The 26,077-nt window shown below is 42.8% G+C and overlaps 1 protein-coding gene across 2 annotated transcripts in view; it reads left to right on the forward strand.

Moving 5' to 3' along the window:
- Window positions 1-19,399, forward strand: part of RAB4A (RAB4A, member RAS oncogene family) — a 33,891-nt gene extending 14,492 nt beyond the window's left edge. The window contains exons 2-8 of one of the 2 annotated variants that reach the window (XM_012764339.2): window positions 1,757-1,837; window positions 3,982-4,096; window positions 10,009-10,071; window positions 11,618-11,772; window positions 13,870-13,965; window positions 17,804-17,940; window positions 18,794-19,399. In XM_012764339.2, the coding sequence (XP_012619793.1) occupies window positions 1,757-1,837; window positions 3,982-4,096; window positions 10,009-10,071; window positions 11,618-11,772; window positions 13,870-13,965; window positions 17,804-17,919 (626 nt within the window). In that variant the 3' untranslated portion in view covers window positions 17,920-17,940; window positions 18,794-19,399. The remainder of the gene's footprint in view (window positions 1-1,756; window positions 1,838-3,981; window positions 4,097-10,008; window positions 10,072-11,617; window positions 11,773-13,869; window positions 13,966-17,803; window positions 17,941-18,793) is intronic. The other variant, XM_075995448.1, reaches the window with a different exon arrangement.
- Window positions 19,400-26,077: the final 6,678 nt, after the last annotated feature.

The raw sequence follows: 26,077 nt of genomic DNA on the forward strand, positions 1-26,077 counted from the left end.
TTGACTCTCATAGAAGTATTTGTTCTTTTGTGACTGGCTTATTTCACTTAGCACAGTGTCTTCAAGGTTCATCCATGTTGCAGCATGTGTCAGAATTTCTTTCCTAGGGCTGAATAATATTCCATTGTGTGTATATGCCACATTTTGTTTATCCATTCATCCCTCCAGTGGACTGTTTTGCCTGTTGTGAATAATGCTGCTATGAACATTGGTGTGGCATGCTTTTAAAACATGCAGTGAGAAACATAAAACTATTGGCATTTTTAACTACCGACATAATTCTAATAGCACTATTCTTTGAGTTTAATTGCCTGTAACCATCTGAATATCATGAGAAGTTGAATAGGCTTCACCTCTGAGTGATGATGAATATAGTTCTTAAGAAACAAGCAGGGCACAATGGCTCATGCCAGAAATCCCAGCACTTTGGGAGGCCAAGGCAGGAGGATTGCTTGAGGTCAGGAATTCAAGAACAGCCTGAACAACATAGCAAGACCCCACCCCAACCCCTACAAATATATATATGCCAGGTGCCATGACATGCACCTGTAATCCCAGCTTCTCAGGAGGCTGAGGCAAGAGGATCACTTGAACCCAGGAGTTTGAGGTTGCAATGAACCACTGCATTCTAGCCTGGGCAACAGAGCCAAACACTGTCCCAAAGTGACAGGGCTAGGCCAAATGTCAGGAAAGAAACAGACTATTGGAGCTTAATTTGGGGAGGGATGGTATCCAAGGTTAGGGAATATTTGATCTGGAAAAGGAGGCAGGAACAAGGGGGCCAGGACTATGGAGCAGATGTCCCAGGCCACAGAATGAGTGGAGCAGCAGTGGGGGTTAGCAGTGGTGAGTCAGGATCATGGGTGAGGGGTGGACTCAGCAGTGGAATGAAAAGGAGAGGGAGTTGGCGTTCTGCTCCTAAACTCTTAAGTTCCTGTGCCAAGCAGAACTAAAGTTCTTTGCTAACCAGAAAAAGTGAAGTGACTCACCAAGGGCAGTGTGGGGCTACTGGTGCCACATTATGCTAATTAACAAATTCCATTTTGGAAGTCCTTTGATTCCATTCTATGGAAACTAATACCCCCAATTAAATATATTACTCTGTGTAAGGAAGAAATGAAGAGCACTCTCTACGTTGAACCAGACTGATTTCACCCTCGAAATACTGACCCAAATGTGGGTTAAGCTGTCCTTCCCTGGGTCTGCAAGTTACAGGTGAAGGAACAGAAGCAAGACCATACAAATCTGCAAGTGCAGGTGAAACTTACACCTATTATTTTTTTTTTAAGAGACAGGATCTTGCTCTGTCACCCAAGGTTAGAAATACCCATTTTTAAAAAGAAAGAAATGGACTCATCTGATCCTACCAGGCTCTTTTGTACAAAAAAAAAAAAAAACACTTAAAATTTCTAGATGAATTTTCCTTGCTACTGCGTTTGCATATTTCTTTGAATAGTGGCTATCAAAGGAACAAGTTTTATTCATTACAAGACTTTTTAAACTTCCAACCTCAAAAGAAATTGTCCAGAAAGCAGAGTTTGGAAACCCACTGAATTAGCATGTAAGCCAGATATCAAAATGCTTAAGTGTAAAAAGGTAAGTCAAGATTTTATTGTCATTTCACAAGATACTTAGTTACCTCTTTTTTTGTTATATTAACAGATAAGATTTCATTAAATTTTATGATCATAGCCTAAGAATAAATTCACAGTACCCATTTTGAAGTTATTTTTCATAGTCTCTTTTTGTCTTGCAGATTTTTTGTTTAAGTTCTTGGTTATTGGAAATGCAGGAACTGGCAAATCTTGCTTACTTCATCAGTTTATTGAAAAAAAATGTAAGTGACATCAGTCATTCTTTCGTGCATGTCTTCTGAGAGTGTTCTCTTGCTCAGATTCCTTAACAGCTAAACTCTGATTTTTTTTTTCCAGAGGAAAAAAGCCATCATTTAAAAGTACTTTAAGAGATTGTATTGTTAAACTTTTAGTAATGTGACTGAATTTTTATTGTGAGCATTTCTATTCCGTAATGGTTCAATGTATGGTTACTCCTGATGCTAAAAGATAATAGGATGATGGGGAAAATAGATTTTTTGACAGGGATCCTGTTTCCTGACGGAGTGGCTAGAGATGCCCTAGGTGTACACTGTGCATAAAATACTAGTATTTGGTCCTCACTGTGGCCAGTAGTCAAGGGAGTTCCTGTCATCAGTACTGCTTTGTGGGCCAGGAAACGGGTTCAGAGAGGTTGGGGTGTGCTCCTGGGTAGTCACCTGTGACTGTAGGCTCTTGACCACACAGCTGTCTTTTGCCAGCGACTCTCACTGCTTTGGTAAGGGAAGTTAAACTTTTTATTCCAAACTCTGTGAGACTTTGGAAGATTGTAAAACACTGTAGGTTTGAAAGGCCCTTAAAATAAATAGTGCTTTTATAATAATGGAAAGAATTGTGGAGAAAGACCTGTTTATTTAGTGCAGTCTGATGAAGGTTCAAAAATAGAAGTAATTTAATGAAGTGCATCTTAAGCAAGTATACACGAGCTACCGTGAGTAGGGGGTGAAAAGGAGAGAGAGCCAGTATGAGATGTCTTGGCGGAGAGCTTTGAAGAAGAATAAAATTCTGAGAACTTAATTCTGTTACTTCCATGTTCACCGATCTAGAGCTTGTTGGAGCCTCTGTTTAGTGACGTGGACCCCGCGTGGGTTAGTCACAGAACCGGTCCTTACTGAATGTAACAAGTATTCGTTCACTGGGTGTCCAGGTTTCTTTGCAAGTTGCCAAGATTTTGCATTTATACAGCCTTAGAAAAGAATATCTCAGAAGATATTGGGCTGGGTACCAAGTTTGTGTAATCATTCTCTCCTGCAAGGAGAGCTTCCCTGCAGGGTCCTCCCTAACTCCTCGCACAGAAGGTCTGATGTCATTTCTCTCATGGCCGTGTTGTAATCGGGGTGCTCCTGGCCTTTATTTATGGCCTTTTGAAGGCTTTTGCCCGGCGTCTTGCCTGGTAGCTTACTCCTAGTGGGATTCCCGCGCTAGCTCTGTACTGTCTGGGCAAGAGACAGACTGGCGTAGTCAGTGCAACCCGCCATCCCCCCATTCTCCAGGAAACTACAGATCCAGTTGCCAAGTGGCTTCCCTGATTTCTGGAACAATTAGATTTTGTTCTACAGTTTAAAAAAATATAAATTAAGTCAATGGACTATAATGCCCTGATATTTGATTTTAGTTTATCCTTTCGTCATCACAGGAAGTTTCTTTTACAGGCAGTGTATTCCAGTTGGGTTTAGCAACATTACTTATTTCGCCTATCTCCTGCCCATTCAGTTAGTATTGAGTTCTCCAACAAATTCTTTCCAAATTATTGCCATGTGACACTAAAATTAATGAAAATGCCAACATCTGTAATATGCATAGAGTTCTGGTTTTTAGGTTTGTTTAAGGGATTTTTTGGTTCAGCTTTTTCCTCCTTTTTCCTTAATCTTTGGTGTTTTATCACATTTCCTTTGTGGGCCACCGTGCTTTTCCTTCCTTTTGCTTTTATTTTTTTAGACTATTTATCCATTCAAATACAGTAGTTGAAACTGTCATCACCTCATTACCAGCTGAGTTCCAGACCTGTCCCTGGGCATGACACCTTTCTGAACAGTATGCTGCTATTTAGCCAGTCACCATCTGTGAGCACCCTAATAGTGCCCAGCTGGATATGGTTCTGATATGGCATGGCCACCTCCAAGCCTAAGCTTTCAAATGTATGATTTGTTTAGGAATTTCTAGAAAAAGCTTTATTATTTCTTTGAGAGTAGGTACTGTATGTATTATATTTAAAACAGTGAATGCTTTTTATCAGTGACCTGTCTGAGAAATGAATGGCTAATGCAATTTCCATTTTCCATTGACTTTAGTGTTACTTGTTTCAATCAATAAGGCTATTACGTTAATGTTCTAAATTAAATATCTTGTTCTTGTTTTTCTTTTTTAGTCAAAGATGACTCAAATCATACAATAGGAGTGGAATTTGGTTCAAAGATAATAAATGTTGGTGGTAAATATGTAAAGTTACAAATATGGGATACAGCAGGACAAGAACGATTCAGGTAGCTTTTTCTCTAACTTAAAAAATATTTGAATATCGGATTTGAAATAATTATATTTTCTCAATATATAAGGTTAAGACCCTCTCCTAACCCCCCACCTTTCTTGTACTGATTTCAGAAACATCACCTCTGGAAACTGATTGATAAGAGAGCTAAAATTCAGTTTAGCTCCATGCACCATTGATTTACTAAAGAACATAGTAGAATCTCAGAGTGCATCGTACTTTAGAACATTCTCAGGAGGATATGGCACTGTGTGTTCTACAGTATGCTTTTAGATTAAAATCAAGGCAAACTAATGGCACAGACAATTTTTTTCTGTATTTCACTTTTAAAGAAGAATTTTTAAAAACCGCTTGTGAGGGTTTTGTTTTATATTAACTAGAGCATGTTCTGGTGGTCAGTACACACTCTACAAAATACTATTTCCTCCACCCTTTTATTACAATACAATCACAATCGATGCTCAGAATGGTGACTTCAGATCACTGCAAATGAGATTATATGTTTAGTATTTTAGTTGTTTTTTGCACAGATGCACAAAGTCAGAACAGATTCCATCATTTCAAAATTCAGTGACATAAAAGTCAGCCTACTATAAACATTTCGCTTAATTAAAGTTGGGTATATATTATATATTAAATGCTCAATAATGGCTTCTAAAATATTTTAACAATCTTTAATCACAGTGATTCTTCTGGAAGCGCTGATTAAACATGGTGAATTCAATCAGAGATGTATGTCTTTCCCTCTCTAAACCACACTGAAATGACTGTGAAACAACTGAAATAGCATTTATTCAAAAAGGCCAAAATGGGAAGAGCACACAATTGTGATTGACAGGTTTCAAAAAACCCATTAAAGATAGGAAGTGGATGGTGCAGTGACTAATTTACAGCATAGGGAGTTCCATCTTAACTACTTGAATGGAGGAAGCCATTTCTTCCTGCTGAGTCCCAGGAAAAGTCAGGATTTGGAAGCATCCAGTTCTGGGGTGGGGATGGGGGGTAAAAAAGTGCTTACGTACACACAGAATGAGAGGTTTAGTCTCTAAGTTGAAATAGGGTCTAGACTCAAGGTCATAAGACACAGCACAGGGTAGGGGTGGGGTGAGGTCTGAAAAGAGGAACGTTAAGTGAAAGTCTCTGAACCCTAACCCTCTCCTCCCACCTCTCCCCTAGTTGCTGGTAGCCAGGTATATCCATCCTAGGTAGAAGACAGGATTCTTATCTGTAGAAAAATGAATAGCCCAGAAGGAAAGGCTTGAAGATACTGACATTTTGGTTTCCCAGTAAAGCAGTCTCTTTCCAATCACCTGACAGTGAAGTCTTCCAAGCCCACCAGCTCCACCCAGACACACAGAGCTTCTTTTAGACTTTTTCATTCCTTGCTCTTAATATAATTGATCAGGCAGAAATTTGAAGAAAAGTTTCTATAATAAAGAGAAAGCCTAAAGTAAAAAAAAGCTAGAACTTTCAGAGAACTGGAAAAAATACACTAAAAAAAAAAAACTACAGTATTCTCAGAAATAAGACCAGAGATTGCATTCAAGTACATAATGAGAACAAAATGATATTTTAAAAGTTCAACCAGAATAATATTTTTAAGCAGGGTAGTGATCTCCCAGAAAGTAAAACAAGAAACTCAAGGTGACAAGTGAAAGAGACAACACAAAGAATCCCACAGAATTAATCCAGGAGGTATAATGCCTGCATATTAGAACTTCCAGAAGAGAGACGAGCAGATGAAGCAGGGAGGAAAACTATTCCCTGAAGGAATGAGATTCCAGATTGATTGGCAAATACAAATGAATGGGGAAAAAGTCCAGACCAGGGCATGTCATGTGAAATTTCAGAACGCCAGGGATGAAGTAAAGATCCAAAAAGGTTCCAAGAGGGAAAAGCAGTCCCATATAAAGTACTGGAAATTGGGATTGCATTGGCAATTCCATTCAGCCAGCAGTGTTGGACGCTAAGACAAATTGACACATTGCCTTCAAAATTCAGTGCAAACAAATTTTTTTTCAACCTAAAATTCTAATCGTAGCTAAACTATAAGTGTGAGAATAAAATCTGAATAGCTTCAAATATGCAAGAATGGGGAGGAAACAAAGGTTATCTTTCTTAGAAATGTACTTTCTCAGAAAGTTCGGAAGGATGTACTTTACCAGTATGAGCGCAGATAGAGGACTGTGAGGCCAGCAGGGGGACCCAGCCCAGGAGGACAGCACAGGTCTCGGACAGTTGAGGAAGACCGAGACGGCAGTCAGGGTGTGGCAGCGCTGCCTTCCTGGTAGATGAGGGGGGACAGGAAGGAAGGCTGTCTCTAAGTGGGCTGACACTCCTAGCGAAGCAGAGAAGCAATAAGCTCTAATACTAATAACTCAAGTAGTTTCCTAAGCATTCTGTGGAAATAAGGACACAAATACCAGAAGAAAGAAAACTATAAGAGAGTACAGATTTTTGTGGGTTTTGTTCATTTGTTTTTTTCTATGCCCCAAATAGTGTCTAGCACGTCACGGGCTCAGTATGTTTTCTTTAGTCAATTGAAGAGAGAAAAAATCGCACACCTGAAGGAGAGTGCTCACCTCAGGGGAGAGGCCTCCTGGGAGGAAGGAAGCAGGAGGTGGCTGTGTCTCCTTTCAAGACTTTCAGTAATGTTTCACTTTAAAACTATATACATGTGTTACATTGTTTGAAATTACTTTTGCAAAAAATTTTGACACCTCAAGGAAGTATTCTTAAATCCTTAACTTTATATACCTGAATAACTTACATAAGAATCCTTATGTCAAAAGACAGTGCTGTGAGGACATTGGTACTTTAAGACAGGAGTCTGCCAACCTCCTCGTTTGCTGGAAGATTAATAAACTTCTCCTTTCTCTCCTCAAAAAAAAAAAAAAAAAAAAAAAAAGGTAGTGTTGTAAAATAAATTCTAGAATAAATTTTTAAGAAGGAGATGTAATATAGTTTATCCTGGTTGCCTGCGGAGTTGAAAGAGAAGAGCTGCCTCTTTCTGTGTGGGGAAGCACGTCCCTCCTCCTCTGCCCTCACAGGCTGTCCACTCCTCCTCACAGCCCAGGCCAGGCTGCCAGTTCTGAAAACGTGTGCCCCTGCGGCAGCAGTCGAGAGGTAGAAAGGGGAAGCTTCGCGTGGCGCGCCTGCCTTGGAGTTTAAGGGTAGTGCCCTTGTCCAAGTAGCAGAGAAAGAAGGAGTAGTTTTGTTCGTTTCCTGCAAGTCCACAGTTTTCTTTATTCCCCAAGGGCAGCCACTGTTCCTCTCTGGTGTCTTCTTTTCCTGACGCCAAGTGCAAAGAGTTTTCTTTTTTTTTTTTTTTTAAATGTTAAATCTGTATTTTTTTTTAATTTTAGCATATTATGGGGGTACAAATTTTAAGGTTTCAAAAAATGCCCTTTCCCCTTCTCTGCGAAGGGTTTTCTTCACACCAGCCCCTTTGGTTCTCTGACACCAGCTGGATGTCCAGACACTAAACTCAATTCTGATACCACCAGAGTTAACAAAGACCCTGCAGGTTAAGGACTCCATCCTGCAAGACTGTCTCCTGCTACACATGCCAGTCACAAATGGGGAGCCCAAGATGCCTGCACTTGTGCCCGGCTATCTACAAATTGGGCAGCACCCCCACACACATTCGCCCCCTTCAGGTTTGAGAATTCACTGTAACGACCCACAGACCTCAGGGAAACGCTTACACTACCGGGTTTGTTACGTAGGAATCATTGCAGGAACAGCCACAGAAGAGATGCCCAGGGCAAGGTGTGGCGGGGAGCACGCAGAGCTCCTGTGCCCTCTCTGGGCACTGCCTTCTAGGGCCTACATGTGTTCACCAACCCAGGGGCTCTCTGAACCGCCTCCTTTTGGGTTTTTGTGGAGGCTTCATTACGCAGGCCTGGTTGGTCAGCTCAGTCTCCAGCTCCTCTTTCCTCCCCAGAGGTCTGGGGTGGGGCTGGGAGTTCTAAACCTCTGATCACAGGTTGGTTCCCTGGACACCATCCACCCCCCCCCCCCCCCCGTCAATTCATTAGTTCCAAAAAACCTTCTTGTCTCTTAAGAAAATCACAGAGGTTCTAGGAGCTCTGTGCCCAGAACCTGGGACAAAGACCCCTAATAGGTTTCTTTTTTTATGATTATTATGCTGCAGTTATTTTTTATTCTGCCAACATTGTGGGGGTGTTCAGGGATTACCTAGTGGTGCCCCGGGCCCTGTGCCAGTACCAGGACAGCACTGGCGAGCCAGACGTGAAGCCCTGCCTGCTGGAGGGGCCGACAGCCAAAACCAACGTGTTACCAAGTGGGTGGGACGAGTGCGGCCGAGGGACCACACAGGAGTTGGAGGGTGGGATCCTGCTTGGATAACCCCACTGAGGAGGTGGCGTTTGGTGGGACCCGGAGGACAAGGAAAACCAGACTTGTGACGAGCCAAGACAAGGGTGGAGGGGCTGGGAGCAGGGAAGAGTGGGACCGGGGGCCTGGCACAGTGAGCACAGGGCTGGCTTTGAGGACTTGGGCTGCCCTGGAGAAGGACTGGGGCCCGAGTGACAGCGGGGTGGCTGCTAGGCGACTGCAGCGTCCGGGCAGAAGCCTGGCAGTGGTCAGATGCGGACGGGCAGGTGGCAGTGGTCAGATGCGGACGGGCAGGTGGCAGTGGTCAGATGTGGACGGGCAGGTGGACAGGGAGAGGCGTGCCTGGAACAGGGCGTGTGGAGTGTGAGAGACGGGACCTGGCTGGCGGGTGGAGATGGGCAAAAAGGAGTCGAGGATAAGCGTGGGGGTGATTCGCTTTGTAACCTGGGTGGGGAGTGATGGCCCTTCCTAGGCCAGCATGGGCCTGGAGGGAGGGACCCAAAGGAATTCTGTCTGGTAATTGTTAGGTTTGACGTGTTTAGCAGGCAGTCTCATGGCTGTATGGGGGCATTAGTGGGACCTTAGCAAAGTGGTCTGAGCTGGAGATAAAATTGAGTCGAATGTTGCTAGGAAAGAGAGCCCAGGACGCACCATGGCGGAGCTGCAGTCCCCGCAGGGCAGATTGGAGACCATCCAGCGCCAGGGCCGGGGCGGCCAGCGACAGGAGCAAGACCAGGAGAGGGTGGGACGCAGAGGCAGGGGTGGATGAGGACAGAAGTGCCCACTAGTTTTGGGTACACGGAGCTGGGGGACCTTGGCAGGCTGCTTCGGGGAGTGTCAGAGACAGACGCCAGGTCGGGGGTGAAGCAGAGAAGGCGGGTGAAGACAAGTCTGAGAACTCCGGGTATGGAGAAGAGGGAACGGAGGGATAGGAACTGAAAGGACCGCCAGCACGTTTTGGGATGGGAGGTGCCACGGCCAACTTTACTTTGCAAATAGAAAAAAGCATATAGCAAAGGAGGAGAGACTGATAATGCAGGGGAGAAAGCGTGTCACCGAAAGAGACCGGTGCTGCAGACGTGAGCAGGGCAAGGTGCGCGGGCCGCGGTCTCCTGTCTGGTGACGGGCGCGGCGACTGTGGATCCTGGCTGGGAGATGAGGCTGTTCCCATCCAAGGCCATCCCTCTTCCCTAGAAGAGGTGGAGGGGGGACTTGGGGAGCCGCCTGGGCTTGGCGATGGTCCCTTCTGCCTGCAGACACCTCGCCCTCCATAGGAGTGTCGGGACGTCCACTCAGAGCTGCGTCGGCTCTGCGAGAACATCCCACTGTCCCAACATCCCCCTCCTCCCTGTGGTTTCTGTGACTTGGTTTCAGACAGCATAACCCCTAACACGTGCGTTCAGTATCTTTCAATCATTTCTGTTTTAAAACAATGTCTGGCCCTGGGTTGTGGTTCACAAAGCAAACGTGGGTGATTTTCATGGGCAGATGGTAGTCAGTAGTAAGGGTCTCAATTGGTTGAAAGTAAAGCCAGTGTCACTCTTCCAGGTCTGTGACAAGAAGTTATTACAGAGGCGCGGCCGGGGCTCTCCTTGTCTACGACATCACCAGGTAATGCCAGCTCCCCAGGGTGGAGGCGGCCACTTGGTGCCGTGTCCCGAAGGCCGGCCTTGGCAAGGTGCCCTCCGCGCTGTGTGTGCTGTGTGTCCGGGGATGTGCAGTGTGGCTGTCACCCAGGAAGCCTCTTCCCCCTTTCACCTGGGGTCTTAGAGGTCTTGGAACCAGCCGCCACCACTACTTTACCACTTGGAGAAACGTGTTTATAAGGTTTTAGGTAGATAAAGCAATACTTCATGTTTCATTCCATCGCTTAACATGATGCGTGGACACTTTCCTTAAGGCTCACAAAGCTTTCTGTGTGTGGTGAGTCCTTAGAAATGACTTACTCTGGGCTGAGATTGCCTGGATTCCAGTCCGGGTCCCGTTACTAGCTGGGTGGCCTCCCCAGGCAGGGTACTTCAGACTCCTGGACCTTGGTTCCCTGGTTTGTAGATGAAGGTGATGATAATCATGTCATCCTCATGAGGTTATTGAAAGTTTAAATTAACGTGAAGCACTCATATTGTAGCTGTTAGCTACATATGGCAATTTAAACGAAATTAAATAAAATAAAAAATTTAGTTCCTCAGTTGCCCTGGCCACATTTCAAGGGCTCGTAGCCGCAAGTGGCTGGTGCCTACTGTATTGGACAGTGCAGGTTGCAGAACGTTCCTACCCCGAAGACATTCCATCAGATATCACTGATCTCAGTGTTTGCTTGCATGGATCTAGAAATGTGTCATCTAAACAGTATCATGAGGGGTTCCTTCTGGGTGGGAACCAGTCCCAGGAGGGGACATTACCCGGCTGCTTCCCTGTCCCAGGCTGTGTCCCCAGAGCTGTGTGGTCTGCAAGAAGGCAGGCAGCTCGCTGCCCAGCCCTCACTGTGCTTGCCCGGTGAAAGGCTCAACTTGCTAAGACGTGAAGTCATCAATCGGTATCAAAGTATCATGGTCGGAAATTTGTCCTTAGACACATGAGGGCTGAAAACAGTGGGTCTAGGAGTTGGTCCTGGTGTCGGGAAGACCTGGTTAAGTCCTGGCTTTACCACTGGCTGCTGTATGACTTGGGGCAATTTAATCTCTCTGGGCCTCAGGTTTCTCACGGAAAGAGGAGGATAATAGCAGTCTGTCACAGAGTCCTTATAAAGTGTCAGTGTGATAAATTCCTACAAAACAAAGTGCCAGCATGCTGCAGGGTTGACTTGGTGGCAGCCATCAGCTCCTCACCTTGCCCACCAGTCAGTGTCTGCACTGTGCCTGGCACGTGCTGTGAGCTCAACAGATATTTGTAAAATGAAGGAAGGAAATTCTGTTTCCTTTTACTTGAACAAACAACAAACTGTCTATCTGGCTTATTGTCTCATTTTTTGGAAATAAAACAAACGCTGTGTGGGTGTGTCATGTACTCGGTGCATTCAGGTTATATGAGCTGCCGTAAAGGTGTTGTTGCCATTGCCCCAAAATGTTGAAGAGCAGTGCGAGTGGTGAGAATGACTGGAAAGAGTTGCTAGTTTTATAAAATACATGTATTATTTTCACAATCTTATATTACGCAGCCGAGAAACCTACAATGCGCTTACTAATTGGTTAACAGATGCCAGAATGCTAGCGAGTCAGAACATTGTGATCATCCTCTGTGGAAACAAGAAGGACCTGGATGCAGATCGCGAAGTTACGTTCTTAGAAGCCTCCAGATTTGCTCAAGAAAATGGCAAGTGACCTTTTCTCTCTCACTGTTTTTCAAATGGCAAACTTGGAGGGGGGGGGAGGGTAATAACATTTCTTTGAGTTTAAAACATCTGTTGGAGTTTCAAGGTTATATTTAGGAAATGTAGAACTTGAGATTGTTTTTACTGTAAATTTAGACTTATTTAGTGTATTTTCAGCATATTGCATTCTGCCTACAAAAGTTACTCTGATGATAAAAGCAAATCTATTTACATTCTGTGACCACTTTTTTAGTATTGGATCTTTGAATATTAGAGATCTTGGGTTAAAGCTAAATTTATTTATGTATGTATGTATGTATGGGGACACACACACACACACACACACACACACACACACACACGCTTACTCTGTTGCCCAGGCTGGAGTGCAGTGGCATAATCATAGCTCACTGCAACCTCAAACTCCTGAGCTCAAGCAATTCTCCTGCCTCAGCCTCCTGGATAGCTGGGACTGTATAGCTGGGCACCACTATATTGGCTAATTTTTTCTTTATTCTCATAGAGATGAGGTTTTACCATATTGTCCAGGCTGGTCTCAAACTCCCAGCCTCAAGTGATGCTTCCGCCTCCAACTCCCAAAGTGCTAGGATCACAGGCATGAGCCACTGCACTTGGCCTAAAGTGAAATTTATCACGATAATTTTTAAAGGCCCTAATGAGAAGATGTCATCATTTTTTAATGTATTTTGAGGGAAAGTTGGTGAAATATTAGTCTAAATAGAAAGGGAAGTATTAATAGGAGAAATACTTTGCTTGTTGGCTTTATTTTACTTAAACTAAATTTAAGTCATCTGGTTATAAGTGTCTATGAAACTTCTCTGGATATCCATATAGAAAACATGAAAATGCCACATAAAATTACTGGTTGCTTATGGGTAACAGAATAATAAAAATTCAGACATTTTATATAACTTTAATTTTTAGAACCAATCAAGAACTAGAACATCCTAATATTGGTGTTTGATGGGAATCTAGGACTACCACATTACATTTTTGTAAACTGAGTAGTTTCTTGCTAAGAAAATAAACATGAGAGAAACACATAAGCCAGAATAGTGACGGTTTTCAAAAATCTGTTTAGAAATACAGAAGCTCAGAATGTTAAAAGCACAAAAGGCATTTTCATGTGACCTAAATGTCCACATCTTTACAAGTAAGGTCACAAGAGGCTGGAGAGGCCATGGTTTGCCTGGAGAGCAAGCGGAACAGGCCTTTCTGCAAGGACTGGCAGCCACTCTGCTGGGTAAAAAGAGTGTTAATTCATATAAGGCCGCTCCACGGGCTGAATGAACAATTGCAATATAGTCCCCTGAAAAGTATGAAGACTTGTAGATTGTACTTGTGGTGACATACAGATTGTGTGAAGAAGAAAATTGCTTCTTTTATTTTTTCCTTGGGTTTTTGTTTTGTTTTGTTTTGTTTTGAGACAGAGTCTCACTCTATTGCCCAGGCTAGAGTGCTGTGGTGTCAGCCTAGCTCACAGCAACCTCAAACTCCTGGGCTCAAGCAATCCTCCTGCCTCAGCCTCCCGAATAGCTGGGACTATAGGCATGTGCCACCATGCCCAGCTAATTTTTTCCATATATTTTTAGTTTTCCAGCTAATTTCTTTCTGTTTTTAGTAGAGATGGGGTCTAGCTCTTGCTCAGGCTGGTCTCTAACTCCTGACCTTGAGCAGTCCTCCCGTTTCTGCCTCCCAGAGTGCTAGGATTACATGCATGGGCCACCACGCCCTGCCAGGAAATTGCTTCTTTACCTGAAATGGATGGCAGGGCCGTGTGGCCAGCCTTCTCTCCTGCTGGGCAGACATTCTGGCTATGGAAGCATTATCGCTTGTTCCACCTCTTCAGTAGATTAAGTGCTAGTACAAGATAGCAGCTGCTTCTCAGAAAAAGTTAAAATGCTTCTAACATTTTAAAAAACAGAATTGACACGTCGATTTTATATTTACAGAATTATATAGTTTTAAGTCATATTTTGTCTGCTGTTCTAAGAATGCTAAATGGGCTTTCATAGTAAGTGAAAATTATGATTCGTCTTCTAAATATGGTGTTGTATTTTGTTTGATGCCAATTTCAGAGCTGATGTTTTTGGAGACAAGTGCACTAACAGGGGAGAATGTGGAAGAGGCTTTTGTACAGTGTGCAAGAAAAATACTTAACAAAATTGAATCAGGTAAAAAGCCTTCCCATTAATAAACTTTTCAGCTGCATGTTTTACTCTCTAGCTCAGTAGTATCATAGTATCACCTTTTAATATTTTCAGGAGCAATTTGGTCAAAGAATATTCTCTGTGCGCCTGCCAACCTCAAACCGCCACTTAGGGGTTTGCAGGTCGCGTCCCATGGCTGAGGGGAAGGCCACCCTCTCGCCAGGATGGTTTCCGCAGCGATGGAAGGGACGAGCAAACCAGCTGACTGTGGAGGGGCAGTCAGGGTTTCAGCCAGTGTTTGCTTTTGGAACCACAGTCTCTTTGGGGCCCTTCACTTAAAGGAGGAAGAATAGGCCTTTGTCCACTCTCTGTCAACAACATGCCGATTCTGTTGGACCAGTGGTCACATGTCAAGGGACGATGCGTGCATCATGTGATGTTGGCGGTTGCAGATTGGGCATCTTGGAGCTATGGAGTCAGGAGTAATTTTACTTCTGAAGCTAACTCAGCACGCCTCGACTGTAACATGCCTCGTTTTTATCTTTATTGCTTCAGTAAAAATAACTCAAAATAACTCTAATGTGGGCAGCCGATGAAATACTCTGTAGTCGTCCCTTACTAGAGTCGATTTTTATTTAAGTATTACTGAACATATGTGGGTATTCACTTTTTAATTCATTCAAATATCTGAGCATCTATTCTTTGCCAGGTGCTAGGATACAAAAATGAATCACAGTTCTTGCCCTCAAGAAACTGTCTTTCATGGGAGACAATCAAAAGGTGATTATAATATTGTGAGGCTGATACAGCGATTGAGAGACACGCAGGCCCCTGGCGTGACAGAGAAGGGCAGCCTACCCTACCCAGAGGGGCAGGGAGCGTCAGGGAGGGCCTCCAGGAGGAGGTGATGACGGAGCTCAAACTTTCAAAGTATAAGGAAGAGTGAGCCGGCCAAGGGCGTGAGGAGGAGGGAGTGGCAGGAGGGAAGGGGGAAGAAAGGCAGGAGCCAGCCAGTGGTCCTCATCAAGGATCTAGAACTTTCTCTTGTAGGTTACCGGTTCTCAGTGCTGGCTGGGTGCTGGAGTCACCTGGGGATGCGTGGGAAACTGCAATCCCAGGCCCCACCTCTAGGGACGCTCAATTCACTGGGCTGAAGCGTGGTTTAGGCATCAGCGTTTTTACAGGCTCTCTCATGTGATTCTGATTTTCAGCCAAGACTGAGAATCACTGCGGTGGCGGGGGTTGGGTCAGCTGGTGAATAATGTGATCAGGTTGTGACTTGACATCAGTCCTGTTGAGGACAGGTTGAAGGGAGGACAGGGCTGGAGGCCAGGATATCAGTTAAAGCATTGTTGAGTAATCCGAGTAAAAAATGACTGATAAAAGCTCACCAGGGATGTAGAAGCAGAGATGACGAGATATAGACCAGGGGTCCCCAAACTTTTTAAACAGGGGGCCGCCAGTTCACTGTCCCTCAGACCGTTGGAGAGCCAGACTATAGTTTAAAAAAAAAACTATGAACAAATTCCTATGCACACTGCACATATCTTATTTTGAAGTAAAAAAAAAAACAAATGGGCAAAAACACCTGCATGTGACCCGCAGGCCGTAGTTTGAGAACACCTGATCTAGACGAATCTAAGACATCTTTAGGCAATAGCATAAACATGCCTAATAGCAGGCATGTGCTGAATAGAAGGACAGGGCAACTGGTTTTTAGGAGGGGGAGGTTGAGGAGGAGGAGGAGTCAAGAGCGACTCCTAGCTGTCACACTTGGACACTAGGCGGAGGGACCAGGTGGAGCCCGAGGAGAAGCAAGGAGACTAAGGGAGTGAGATAGTTCTGTTCTGGATTTGCTTCTGCAGTAACACTGGAACAGACACGTGGCATTGTCTAGTGGGCTTGGGGGAGAGTTCCCGCTGGCAGCATGGATTTAGGGAGCCATCAATATGTAGAAGTAGCTGAAGCCGTGGCAAGAACATGACCATCCAGAGGGCAGCCTGGGTGCAGAGACCAGTGATCAAGAGCAGAACCCTGGAGACGAAGGACCAGCAGAGGAGGGGGAACCTGCAACAGAGATTAAAAAAGGAAATGGTCAGAAATGTGTGAAGAGAACCAGGGGAATGCAGGTGTCATTTAAGCCAAAATTATAAGCAGGTCAAAGGAGTGTTCATTGCTAAATGTCAGAGGAAGGTCTCTAAGCTAAGAACTGAGCTAAAAAATACACGCTAGGGTAGACGATAGGCAGGCAGTGTCATCTTCACCAAGAACAGTTTCAGCAGGATTCTGAATGTAGAAGATGGCTAGCTGCCAGCTAGGGAACAAGCAGGAGGTGGAGAAGAAGCTGGCAGTGTAGGGTAGGAGGGGTTAATTTAAAGTAAGAGCCTTGGATGTTGGAAGAAATTCTAGCATGTGCAAATGCTGAGAGGGAAGGAGAGGTGGATGATGGAGAGAAGGATGGGAGAGGAAAGGACAGGGAAAAGGAGAGTGCTGGGGGAGAGTTGGGTTTCCACAGGAGTGGGACACTTCATCCTTCTGTAATTTATGATCAGAAAACAAAAACAAATTTACCAAGTTTGGTGCAAAAAGTGTTATTTTTTAGAGACTCTGTAAGATAAATATTTATCGTTACAATTGGCTTGATGTTGAATATTATGAAGCTCAACATGAGGTTTTGTTTAAATATCTTGCTACTTTAGTATTGTATCCATGAATGCAGCAGATATAACTTGCCTCTTATAAAACTTTCAAAATGCCTTTCTTCTGAGATCACCAAAATTGTAATTATATCTAGGTGAAAAACGTATAAGGGTATAAATTTGGATTCTTCAGCAGTACTTCTTTATTTTAATTTTAATGGGTAATTTTAATTTAAATGGGTAATACATTCATATGGTTCAAAAATCATTGCTTCCTCCGCCTCTTTTACACAAAATTTAGCATATGGTAGACTGCTGCATCTTGCTTTTTTCCACTTGTTGCAACCTACCAATCATTCCAAATCAGTATATAGAGTTTCTATATACATATATAATACCTAATATGTATGTATACATATACACATGATATATGTGTGTATAATATATAACACAGATTGAGCATCCCTAATCTGAAAATCCAAAATCCGAAATACTCCAAAATCTGAAACCTTTTGAGTGCGGACATGATGTTCACAGGAAATGCTCACCGAAGCATTTTGGACTTCAGATTTTTAGATTAGCAATGCTGAACCTGTACATATAATGCAAATATTCCAAAATCCAAAAAAAATCTGAGACACTCTGGTCCTAAGCATTTCAGGTAAGAAATACTCAACCTGTGTTACTGTAATTTATGTTACCAGTTTACTTTGGACATTTGTGTTGTTGCCAGTATTTTGCTGTTATGAACAATGCTGCAGTAAATGGCCTTTTATATATATCATTTCACATTGTCTAAAGCCATGTCCACAGGGTGCATTACCATACTTGGGTTTTTGGCCAGTCCAATAAGTGAAAAGTGGTATCTCTGTAGTTTAATTTTAAATTCATTTATTTTTGTATACATATTGTATTCACATCATTCCAAATTCAAGAAGCACAAAAGAATATGCAGTGAAAAAATCCCCCTCCGTGAACACTCACTCTGGCCCTCACCATCCAGAATTCCTTCCTGCAGTCAGCCCTTGTTATCAGTTCTTTGTGTATCCTTCTAGAGATATTTCATGCCTGTGCAAGCAATCATGTATATATATATTTTTTCCCTCTTTATTCAAAGTGGTGGTATATACATGATGTTCTACACTTTGCTTTTTTTTTTCACTTATTTTGGGGATCACAGAAACATAAAAACTTTTTAAAAAGAAGATTTGCTTGGTCCTCAGGTGAGCTGGACCCAGAAAGAATGGGCTCAGGTATTCAGTATGGAGATGCTGCCTTAAGACAACTGAGGTCACCACGGCGCGCACAAGCCCCAAATGCTCAGGAGTGTGGTTGTTAGAGGCCGCAGGAGAGCGCTCAGGTGGGTATGGATGTGTCACCGCCCTAAGTCCCTAGCATGTTTAACCGCAGAGGCTCATTGCTGCTTTTCACAGCTGCAATATGAAAAGGAGATAAGTTAAAGTTAGATGTTCTTTTTTTTTTTTTTTTTGAGACAGAGTCTCGCTTGTTGACCAGGCTAGAGTGAGTGCCATGGCATCAGCCTAGCTCACAGCAACCTCAAACTCCTGGGCTCAAGCAATCCTTCTGCCTCAGCCTCCCGAGTAGCTGGGACCACAGGCATGCGCCACCATGCCCGGCTAATTTTCTATATATATTAGTTGGCCAATTAATTTCTTTCTATTTATAGTAGAGGCGGGGTCTCGCTCTTGCTCAGGCTGGTTTCAAACTCCTGACCTCCAGCAATCCGCCCGCCTCGGCCTCCCAGAGTGCTAGGATTACAGGCGTGAGCCACCGCGCCCGGCTTTTAGATGTTCTGACTGGTATAATTTATACTCTGTAGGAAATTCTCATGTTCTGGCTTAGAAAGAAAAGAAGGGCAAGCAGCTACTGTCAAGAGTGGTTGAGATACTCTTCTCCCTTATGTTATTAAGAAGACTTTCGCGGATTAATTGAGTTCTAAATGAATGTGCCTTTTGCTAAAATAGAAGGCTCATTTGTAAAATCGGCAAATGCAGCCGTTTAACTTTTTAAAGCTTTCTCCTTCTTCCCATTTATCACAGTGGACTTTTTATTTATAGTCGTCATCATCTAATAGGTACAGGCAAGTATTAACACAAGATGAAGTATCGCTACTTCTCTTTTAGGCTTTAAGTTATCTTTATTTTTACATTTATAATTATGTGGATTTCTAAATCGCTCTTACTATTTTTCAGGTGTTCATCAGTGGTGTCTGAGACATAGTTCTTGGAGCATCTGAAGTTTTTTATCACCATCTTTTTCTACTTTATACAAAAGTAGATCTTTGCGGGGGAAAAAAGAATCCGGGGTGTCCTGCAGGCTAGTGGAAATGGCACAGCAAATCATATAATAAATCTAATCCAATGGACAACACCACTAGATGTATACATGTATGTAAAAATTTTCTGTTCCATATTTTCCCTTTCACCTCTAGTTTAAAACACGGTATGTACTGTATATATGGGGTCTAGCCCAATGTCTCTACAGCATGGAATCTGATGTATGATATGATAAAATGTTGCACTAAATGCAGTTTAATATTTTATTTTTTTTAATCATATGAACTAAAATTTGTTAATTGTACGGTGTGCTTTTCTCATCATGTCGGTTATGTTGCACAATTGGTTATATTTATGACCTGATATTCAAAGAGTCTGGCATTGATAGCCAGTGCGTTTCTTATTTAATTCAGTTTACCACATTCTATACGGTGTTTACGTGATCCTCACTTGAAATTCTAGACCAGTAGTCATTCACTAACATGTAAAATAAAATGAAAGATGGAGTTTTCCATGAACTTTACACTGTCCAGCTCTCTGTTGCTTTTAAAGCATCATCACCCGGGCCAGTGCAGGAAGCCTGTCTGGAGGAGCTGTTTTGTTTTAGGCTGTGGGATCAGCACTAAGGATTCCAGCCTTTAACCAAACCTACGAGGCAACCAATTCCACTCTCAGCGATTGATAAAATGTGGCAGACCATGTAAGCTGGCCCCTCATCTGTTTCCAGTTTGCTGATCTATCTGGTCTCCCTGCTGGAAATCACACTGTCTGTACTATGCTTTTTCTGGAATTCTGTATAATGGCATCACTGCCTGTTTTTCAAATCTTTCATTTAATGTTCATTTTAAGGAAACCCATTAAATCTAGTTACTCTTAAAAGGATACCACTCATTAAGAAATTTCTTTATAGCTTTTGGTGGATACTTAGATGCCTTATTACAGTTAGCAAGTTGACCTGTTTTTAATTCACATAAGGTATATTGAAGTATAATTTATATTGTATTACAAAGACTTGTTCTTATATTTTAAAATATCAGTGCAAAAAATATATAATGGAACCTTTCTTTAAAGTTGAAATACAGCAGTATTATTTAAGTCTGAAAGGTTAAAAAGCTTTCTTCACCTTATATATGTTCTTCCACTGTGACTTTTTAGCTACAGACTGGTAAGTTTAACTTTTAGTTAGAAGATGCCTACTGCTTTTATTTTAATCAACAGAGCACAGAGACACATACAAACTCTGGGAAGTGACTCGGATAAAAATATCTATGTATCTGCTTTTAGATATTTTAAGGTTTGGTTTTTTTTATGCCATGAATATTTTATTTTGGAAAGTCAGAATCGGAAGCAAATTCTCAAACTGAACTACTTCTTAGATCTCACTATAAGAATGTTTTATTCAATGTCTCATTATGATAGATTTGCAAGCTGCTCATTTTTGAACAGCTTTTTGCATGGGATAGGAGCATGCCCATTCTAACACATCAGTTTATTCAAACGCAAGAACTTTAAAAATAAGATAAATGTAAAGATGTTTTATAAATGATCCTGTTAATTAAACCACAGATACCCTATGTCATTCCACACCTTTGTCCAATAAAAGTTTCTGGAGAACCAAACCATGGTGGTTCTTAATAAGGCTTTGCCTGTAGGAAAATTGAAGAGGGGAGATAATTTAGTATTGGTCAGTCTGGTAACAAATATTATGGTACATTCCCGACAACTTACTAAGTTTTCAGGAAGCTCTTAATTTAGATTTCCAGAAAAGTAATTTTTCAGTCTTCTTAGAAGAAGGTTATAGAGAGCATTTAGATTTGAGATTATAATTTATTCTTTTATAATCCAGCATTTTAGTGAAAATGAGAACATCACAGTTTGGGAATCTGTAATGGTTTTGTTAGAAACATTACTTGTGTTGCTGAAATGTTTAAGACATTGATTTCTAGCAAATCAATAATATTATTTTAAAAATCTGATGCTAAAATTAGAAACCTAAATGATTTGTAATTTATACTGTGACACACAGCAAGATAATGGTTCTTCATTTTATGGCATCTTTGACCTTTTTATTTTTATTTATTTATTTTTTTTTTTTTGAGACAGAGTCTCGCTTTGTTGTCCAGGCTAGAGTGAGTGCCGTGGCGTCAGCCTAGCTCACAGCAACCTCAAACTTCTGGGCTCGAGCGATCCTTCTGCCTCAGCCTCCCGAGTAGCTGGGACTACAGGCATGCGCCACCATGCCTGGCTAATTTTTTTTTATATATGTATCAGTTGGCCAATTAATTTCTTTCTATTTATAGTAGAGACAGGGTCTCGCTCTTGCTCAGGCTGGTTTTGAACTCCTGACCTTGAGCAATCCGCCCGCCTCAGCCTCCCAGAGAGCTAGGATTACAGGCGTGAGCCACCACGCCCGGCCTCTTTTTATTTTTTTGGAAGGGAGAATTAGAGGTGCTTTAAAACACCTGTGAATTTTTAATAATTTTTTTGTACCAGTTGTGAAGTATGTCTTTCCTAATCCATATAACTATTCATGTACACACAATTTGAGTTTGTCCCAATTGTTACTTCGTTATTTCTTGATTGCATTTACTTCTTTAAAGGGTTGTTTTTAGAATTTTAGAGGAATTTTTTAGAGAACACTAGATTTACCACTTTCAGTAGGAAAAGTAGCTGAGTTTTTGGCCATCACCCCTAAGGTTAGAAAATACTGCTTACTAGTAGAAAATAATGTGATTAGGGAATCTTTGGGTTTTTTCTTTAAAAATAGCATGCATATACTTTTACATGTTTTATTGTGGAGATTTTCAAATATACACAAATATGGAGAAAATAGCATAGTGAATCACTACATCAGCCAGCTTCACCAATTATCTACATTATGCTATCTTATCTTACCTATCTTTAGCCCACTTTTTTAAGCTAGAGTGTTTGAAAACTTCCAGGGCGTCTGTCATTTCACCCCAAAGTCAGTACACATCTCTGACACCATTTTCTAAAAATTTCATGAAACTGCTATATACCATTAGGAACTTACAAAATCAAAGATGTTTATGTTTTTCTTGCAATGATATAATATGGAGTTCGTTTTCTGGTACATACTGAAAAAGCAAAACGTGTGTCTTTCGTGAAGTATTGGAGTTGGTAACTTCCAGCACATGGCCAGTTATACCAGAGGTGCTGTTCCCTGGCCTGGGGGCAGTTGTTCCTTCAGCAAGGACACGGTCAGCTTGCTGCCCCGGGCCAGCACAGCCTCAGGGGATGGGCACGCCTTGCTGTACTGGTTGCTAAACACACCTCCCGGTGTAGTGACATGAGGCATATTTAATTTAAATCATCTCAACAGTCTATATTCTATTTTGAAGACTGTATTTTACTGTAAGGAAAACATTTGACTTTGACTCATGCTTGTTTGGATTTTTTTTTTTTTTTGAGACAGAGTCTCACTCTATTGCCCAGGCTAGAGTGAGTGCCGTGGCGTCAGCCTAGCTCACAGCAACCTCAAACTCCTGGGCTCAAGCAATCCTCCTGCCTCAGCCTCCCAAGTAGCTGGGACTACAGGCATGTGCCACCATGCCCAGCTAATTTTTTTTTTTTTTTTTTTTTTTTTTTTTGTAGAGATGGAATCTCTCTATGTTGCCCAGGCTGGTCTCAAACTCCTGGCCTCAAGTAATCCTCCCACCTCATGCTCCCAAAGTGAGGGGATTACAGGCATAAGCCACAGCACCCAACCCTGTTTTCTAACTTTTTGATGCAATGTGTAAACTTCATTGTAAAGAAAGCTAGAGTAAAGGAAACTAACTTGCTCAATTTGAATATTTTACCTTCCAAAATATCATGAAAACAATTATGTTCACTAAATATTTAAGGACGAGGTGACAATGTATGATGATAAAAATGCTAATTTCTCTGGTGAGGAGCCCTCAAATCATTTTAAATTGAACAGGAAATTTTATAATACAATTAATTCAGGGTAAGTCTGTCACATTATTCCCTTTTCCAGGAAAGTCATCATATTGGTTTGTGTGGCCTTGAAGGTATGTACCGTTCCCTCACACTATTTCCACTTCCTGGGGAAAATGGTGCTTTTATAGGACACTCGTGTGCATGTCTCTGAACACCCCGTGCTTTCTCATGGCCTCTGTGCCTTTGTGGGGACACTGTGTCCTTCACCCGTGATGTTCCCCAGCCAGATTCCCAAGTCTGTCCAGCTGAAGTGCTTTGTCCTTTAGGGTACAGCACGAAGCTCTGCTGGGCCGCTTTCTCTGCAGATACACCGGCTCTCACTGTTTTGTCCTAACCGCCCTTTTGGTATTGATCACACCGATCTATACATCGTCCCTGCTCGTCTTCTCTGCTGGGCTAAGACCTCCCAGGAGAGGGCTGCTTTCTGTGTGCCCAGTGCCTGGCACACGGGAGGGACTCCACTGCTTACAGAAAAGACAAATGATCATGGAGTCAACTGTGTCCCCAAGTCTTTCCAGTATATCTGCATATCTCTGGTGCAGCCTGTCCACTGCAAGATCCCTCTTTGCAAAATCTCCTAAAAGATACTGTGAAAACCCTTACTTCCTGGAGCAGCTTGTTCCCTGTTTTAATGTTGGCTACAGTACTTGGTTACCCAGTTATCTTACTTTACAATCTGGGGCTGAGCGCTTTGAATGTTTAGACTGCAAGTTTTGTTGTTAGGATTAGTATTTCCTGGGAATTATGTCTGTATGCTCTTAGTTGGCTCTTGGCACCTCTCTCGGCTCAGCCTGAGACCAAGCCGGTGTGACTGCCATGTTCTCTGTCTTAGGTGGGATTTGTCAACGTAAGAACGGGGTCTGTAAGATGCAGTTGAAGATGTAATCGTCCATAAACCTCTGGACTAAGGCCTGGGCATGACCAATTGTGGTAGTATTTTATCATGAGTCCTAAATGCTTAGGGGTGAGATGTGTTGAATTTCTCAATTCTGTTAATTATACATTCTCAGTTATAGTGAACAAGTCCCCATGTGGAAGCAGAAGCCAGGGCTGTAATGAGATCTTGAAAACTGAGTAACTCTGCCTCCTTTTCAAAGGAATAAAAAAGAATGACAAATATTAGTTTTCCTACCCTAATTTTTATATGTATTTTTATCTGACTTTCCCAACTGCAGCCCTGTCTGAGCCGTGAGAACTGTACTCTCCTACCTGGCGAGTCTCACTGAGAGGGTCTTTGGTTGCCAGATGTTCCTTGTGCTGTTCGCTGCATCTTTCATCTCTTGTCAAAGTGTGGAACTTAATACCCACCTTCCTCTTCTTCTTTAAAAAACATAGTTTATTGGGAAAATTACTAGGTAATTTAGTTCAACAAGAATCTCATTTTTAATACCATTAAACATATATGTATCTCAAAATATATGTATTTCATAACTTAAAGGTATTCTCACATTTAGCGTCCAATTTAACCTTCAGAACACCCCTCTGCAGTGCTCATGGCAGACATGAGGGGCATCTCAGAACTGAAAGGCCTGAGCCGGACAGGCTGGGGCTGGCCCAAAGCCACACCTGGGCAGCAGGCCATGGGCACAGTCCCTACCGCATGGCGGGGGGGGGGGGGGGGGTCGAGGAAGATCTGGGACTTCTGTTGACTGCAATCTTTTTTTCTCAGCATGTTATTATGAAAATCTCAAACATGTTTGTTTTAAGAGTTATAAGTACTTCTGATTTTAACTGGTAGGAGTATTTTCCATTTTAAAATATTTGTAGTACTAAATTGGGAGTTGGGAGTAAGTTGATCTTATCACTGTGAAACCATGTTTTGTTTTTTTAAAAAAAGTGTAAGTTTGATAACTTGCTTTTTTTTTTAACTTTGCCTGCAGTAAACTGAATTGAGTAAATTGAACTGATTACAAATTGGAAGTGCTTGAATGAAAATGCATGCTGCTTGGTGCTCAGAACGCTTGTCACGGTCTGCTTGTCCTTAGCGTTCCAGGCTGTCTGTCTGGTACTGAGGCTGCTCAGGAGTTAAACCTTTCTCTTGTTGGGTCAGGGTGTGCCTGTGAGCCAGTGCCGGTGGCGGGTCCCCTCCTACGGCGGGGAGGTGGTTCTCTAGCCTGCACGACTGGATCTGCCTTCCCCGCCACAGCACCTAGTGTGTTTACTCTGGCGGCATCCTGTGCTGGGTGCCAGTAAAACGCTGGCCCAGGCTAGTCCTTGTCTGTGCTACTTCTCATCTCTATTTATTTAGCTTGGTCCTTGAGCAAGAGTAGAAGAAACATTTCATATCCACTCATGAATTTTTCTTTAATCTCTATCTAATAATTCTACTACAGCTGTCCTCTTTTCCCCTTTTTTATTTCTGGGAGTGATTTTTGGTTTTAAATGCTAGCCTGTTGCTCTAGACTTTTGCCTTGTGTAGTTTACGTCTTAGGAACCACCTAGTGACCTGAAACTGAGGCACAAGGTCTGGGGTTTGTTCGCAGGGATCTTGTGTGGGGAGGATGCTTTGCTCTGGCTGGCAGCTTTGTCCCATGGCTGGGGGACGTCGCACAGCAAAGGAGAGCTTGAGCTGGGCTTCAAGGAAACATTGAGCCAAGTGGCCCTTGTAGAAAGCACAGATGGCAAATGGGGGCTGCATGTCGTATCACAGTGAGCACGGTCAAAGGCCTGGGGGTGGCCATGCCTCACCCACGGAGCAGCGGGGGAGGCTGCGCCTGGAGGCTCTGGGCAGGAAGGGTGTGCTTGGTCCAGACTTCCCAGGTTCTTCTCAAAGACCAGACAGCAACCCAGAGACAGGGGAACTCCCCAATTCTTCTGAAATCTGGAAGCTCTAAAATAATGAAACTGATAAAGCAGCCGTCACAGGGATTAGTCAACACCTAAGTCAATAAGAACAGTAAAACATGAATTAAAGGCAATATTAACTTTCACGAAATAAACACTGCTGACTAGCCGAGACCATCTTTCTTAGTAAAGCTGAAAGCACATACGCACACAGCCAGATCCCAAGCCGCAGGTCCGTCTCCCTCACCACAGCAGCCCGTTAGCTTCTTGAAACACTGCCCGGGGGACCTCAGGTGCACTTCTCTAACACCTTTCTCATGTGGAAAACACAGGGAGCAGGTGGTTCTTCCACTGTGTTTTTCACATGCTATAAGACTGTTGCACACTTTCCTTTTTGCATTCCTCCGCCTTGAGGTCTAGCTCATCACTACTAGAGGTAGATGATGTGGGCGA

Source organism: Microcebus murinus, chromosome 19 (genome assembly GCF_040939455.1).
Source record: "Microcebus murinus isolate Inina chromosome 19, M.murinus_Inina_mat1.0, whole genome shotgun sequence".
Taxonomy (NCBI): Eukaryota; Metazoa; Chordata; class Mammalia; order Primates; family Cheirogaleidae; genus Microcebus; species Microcebus murinus.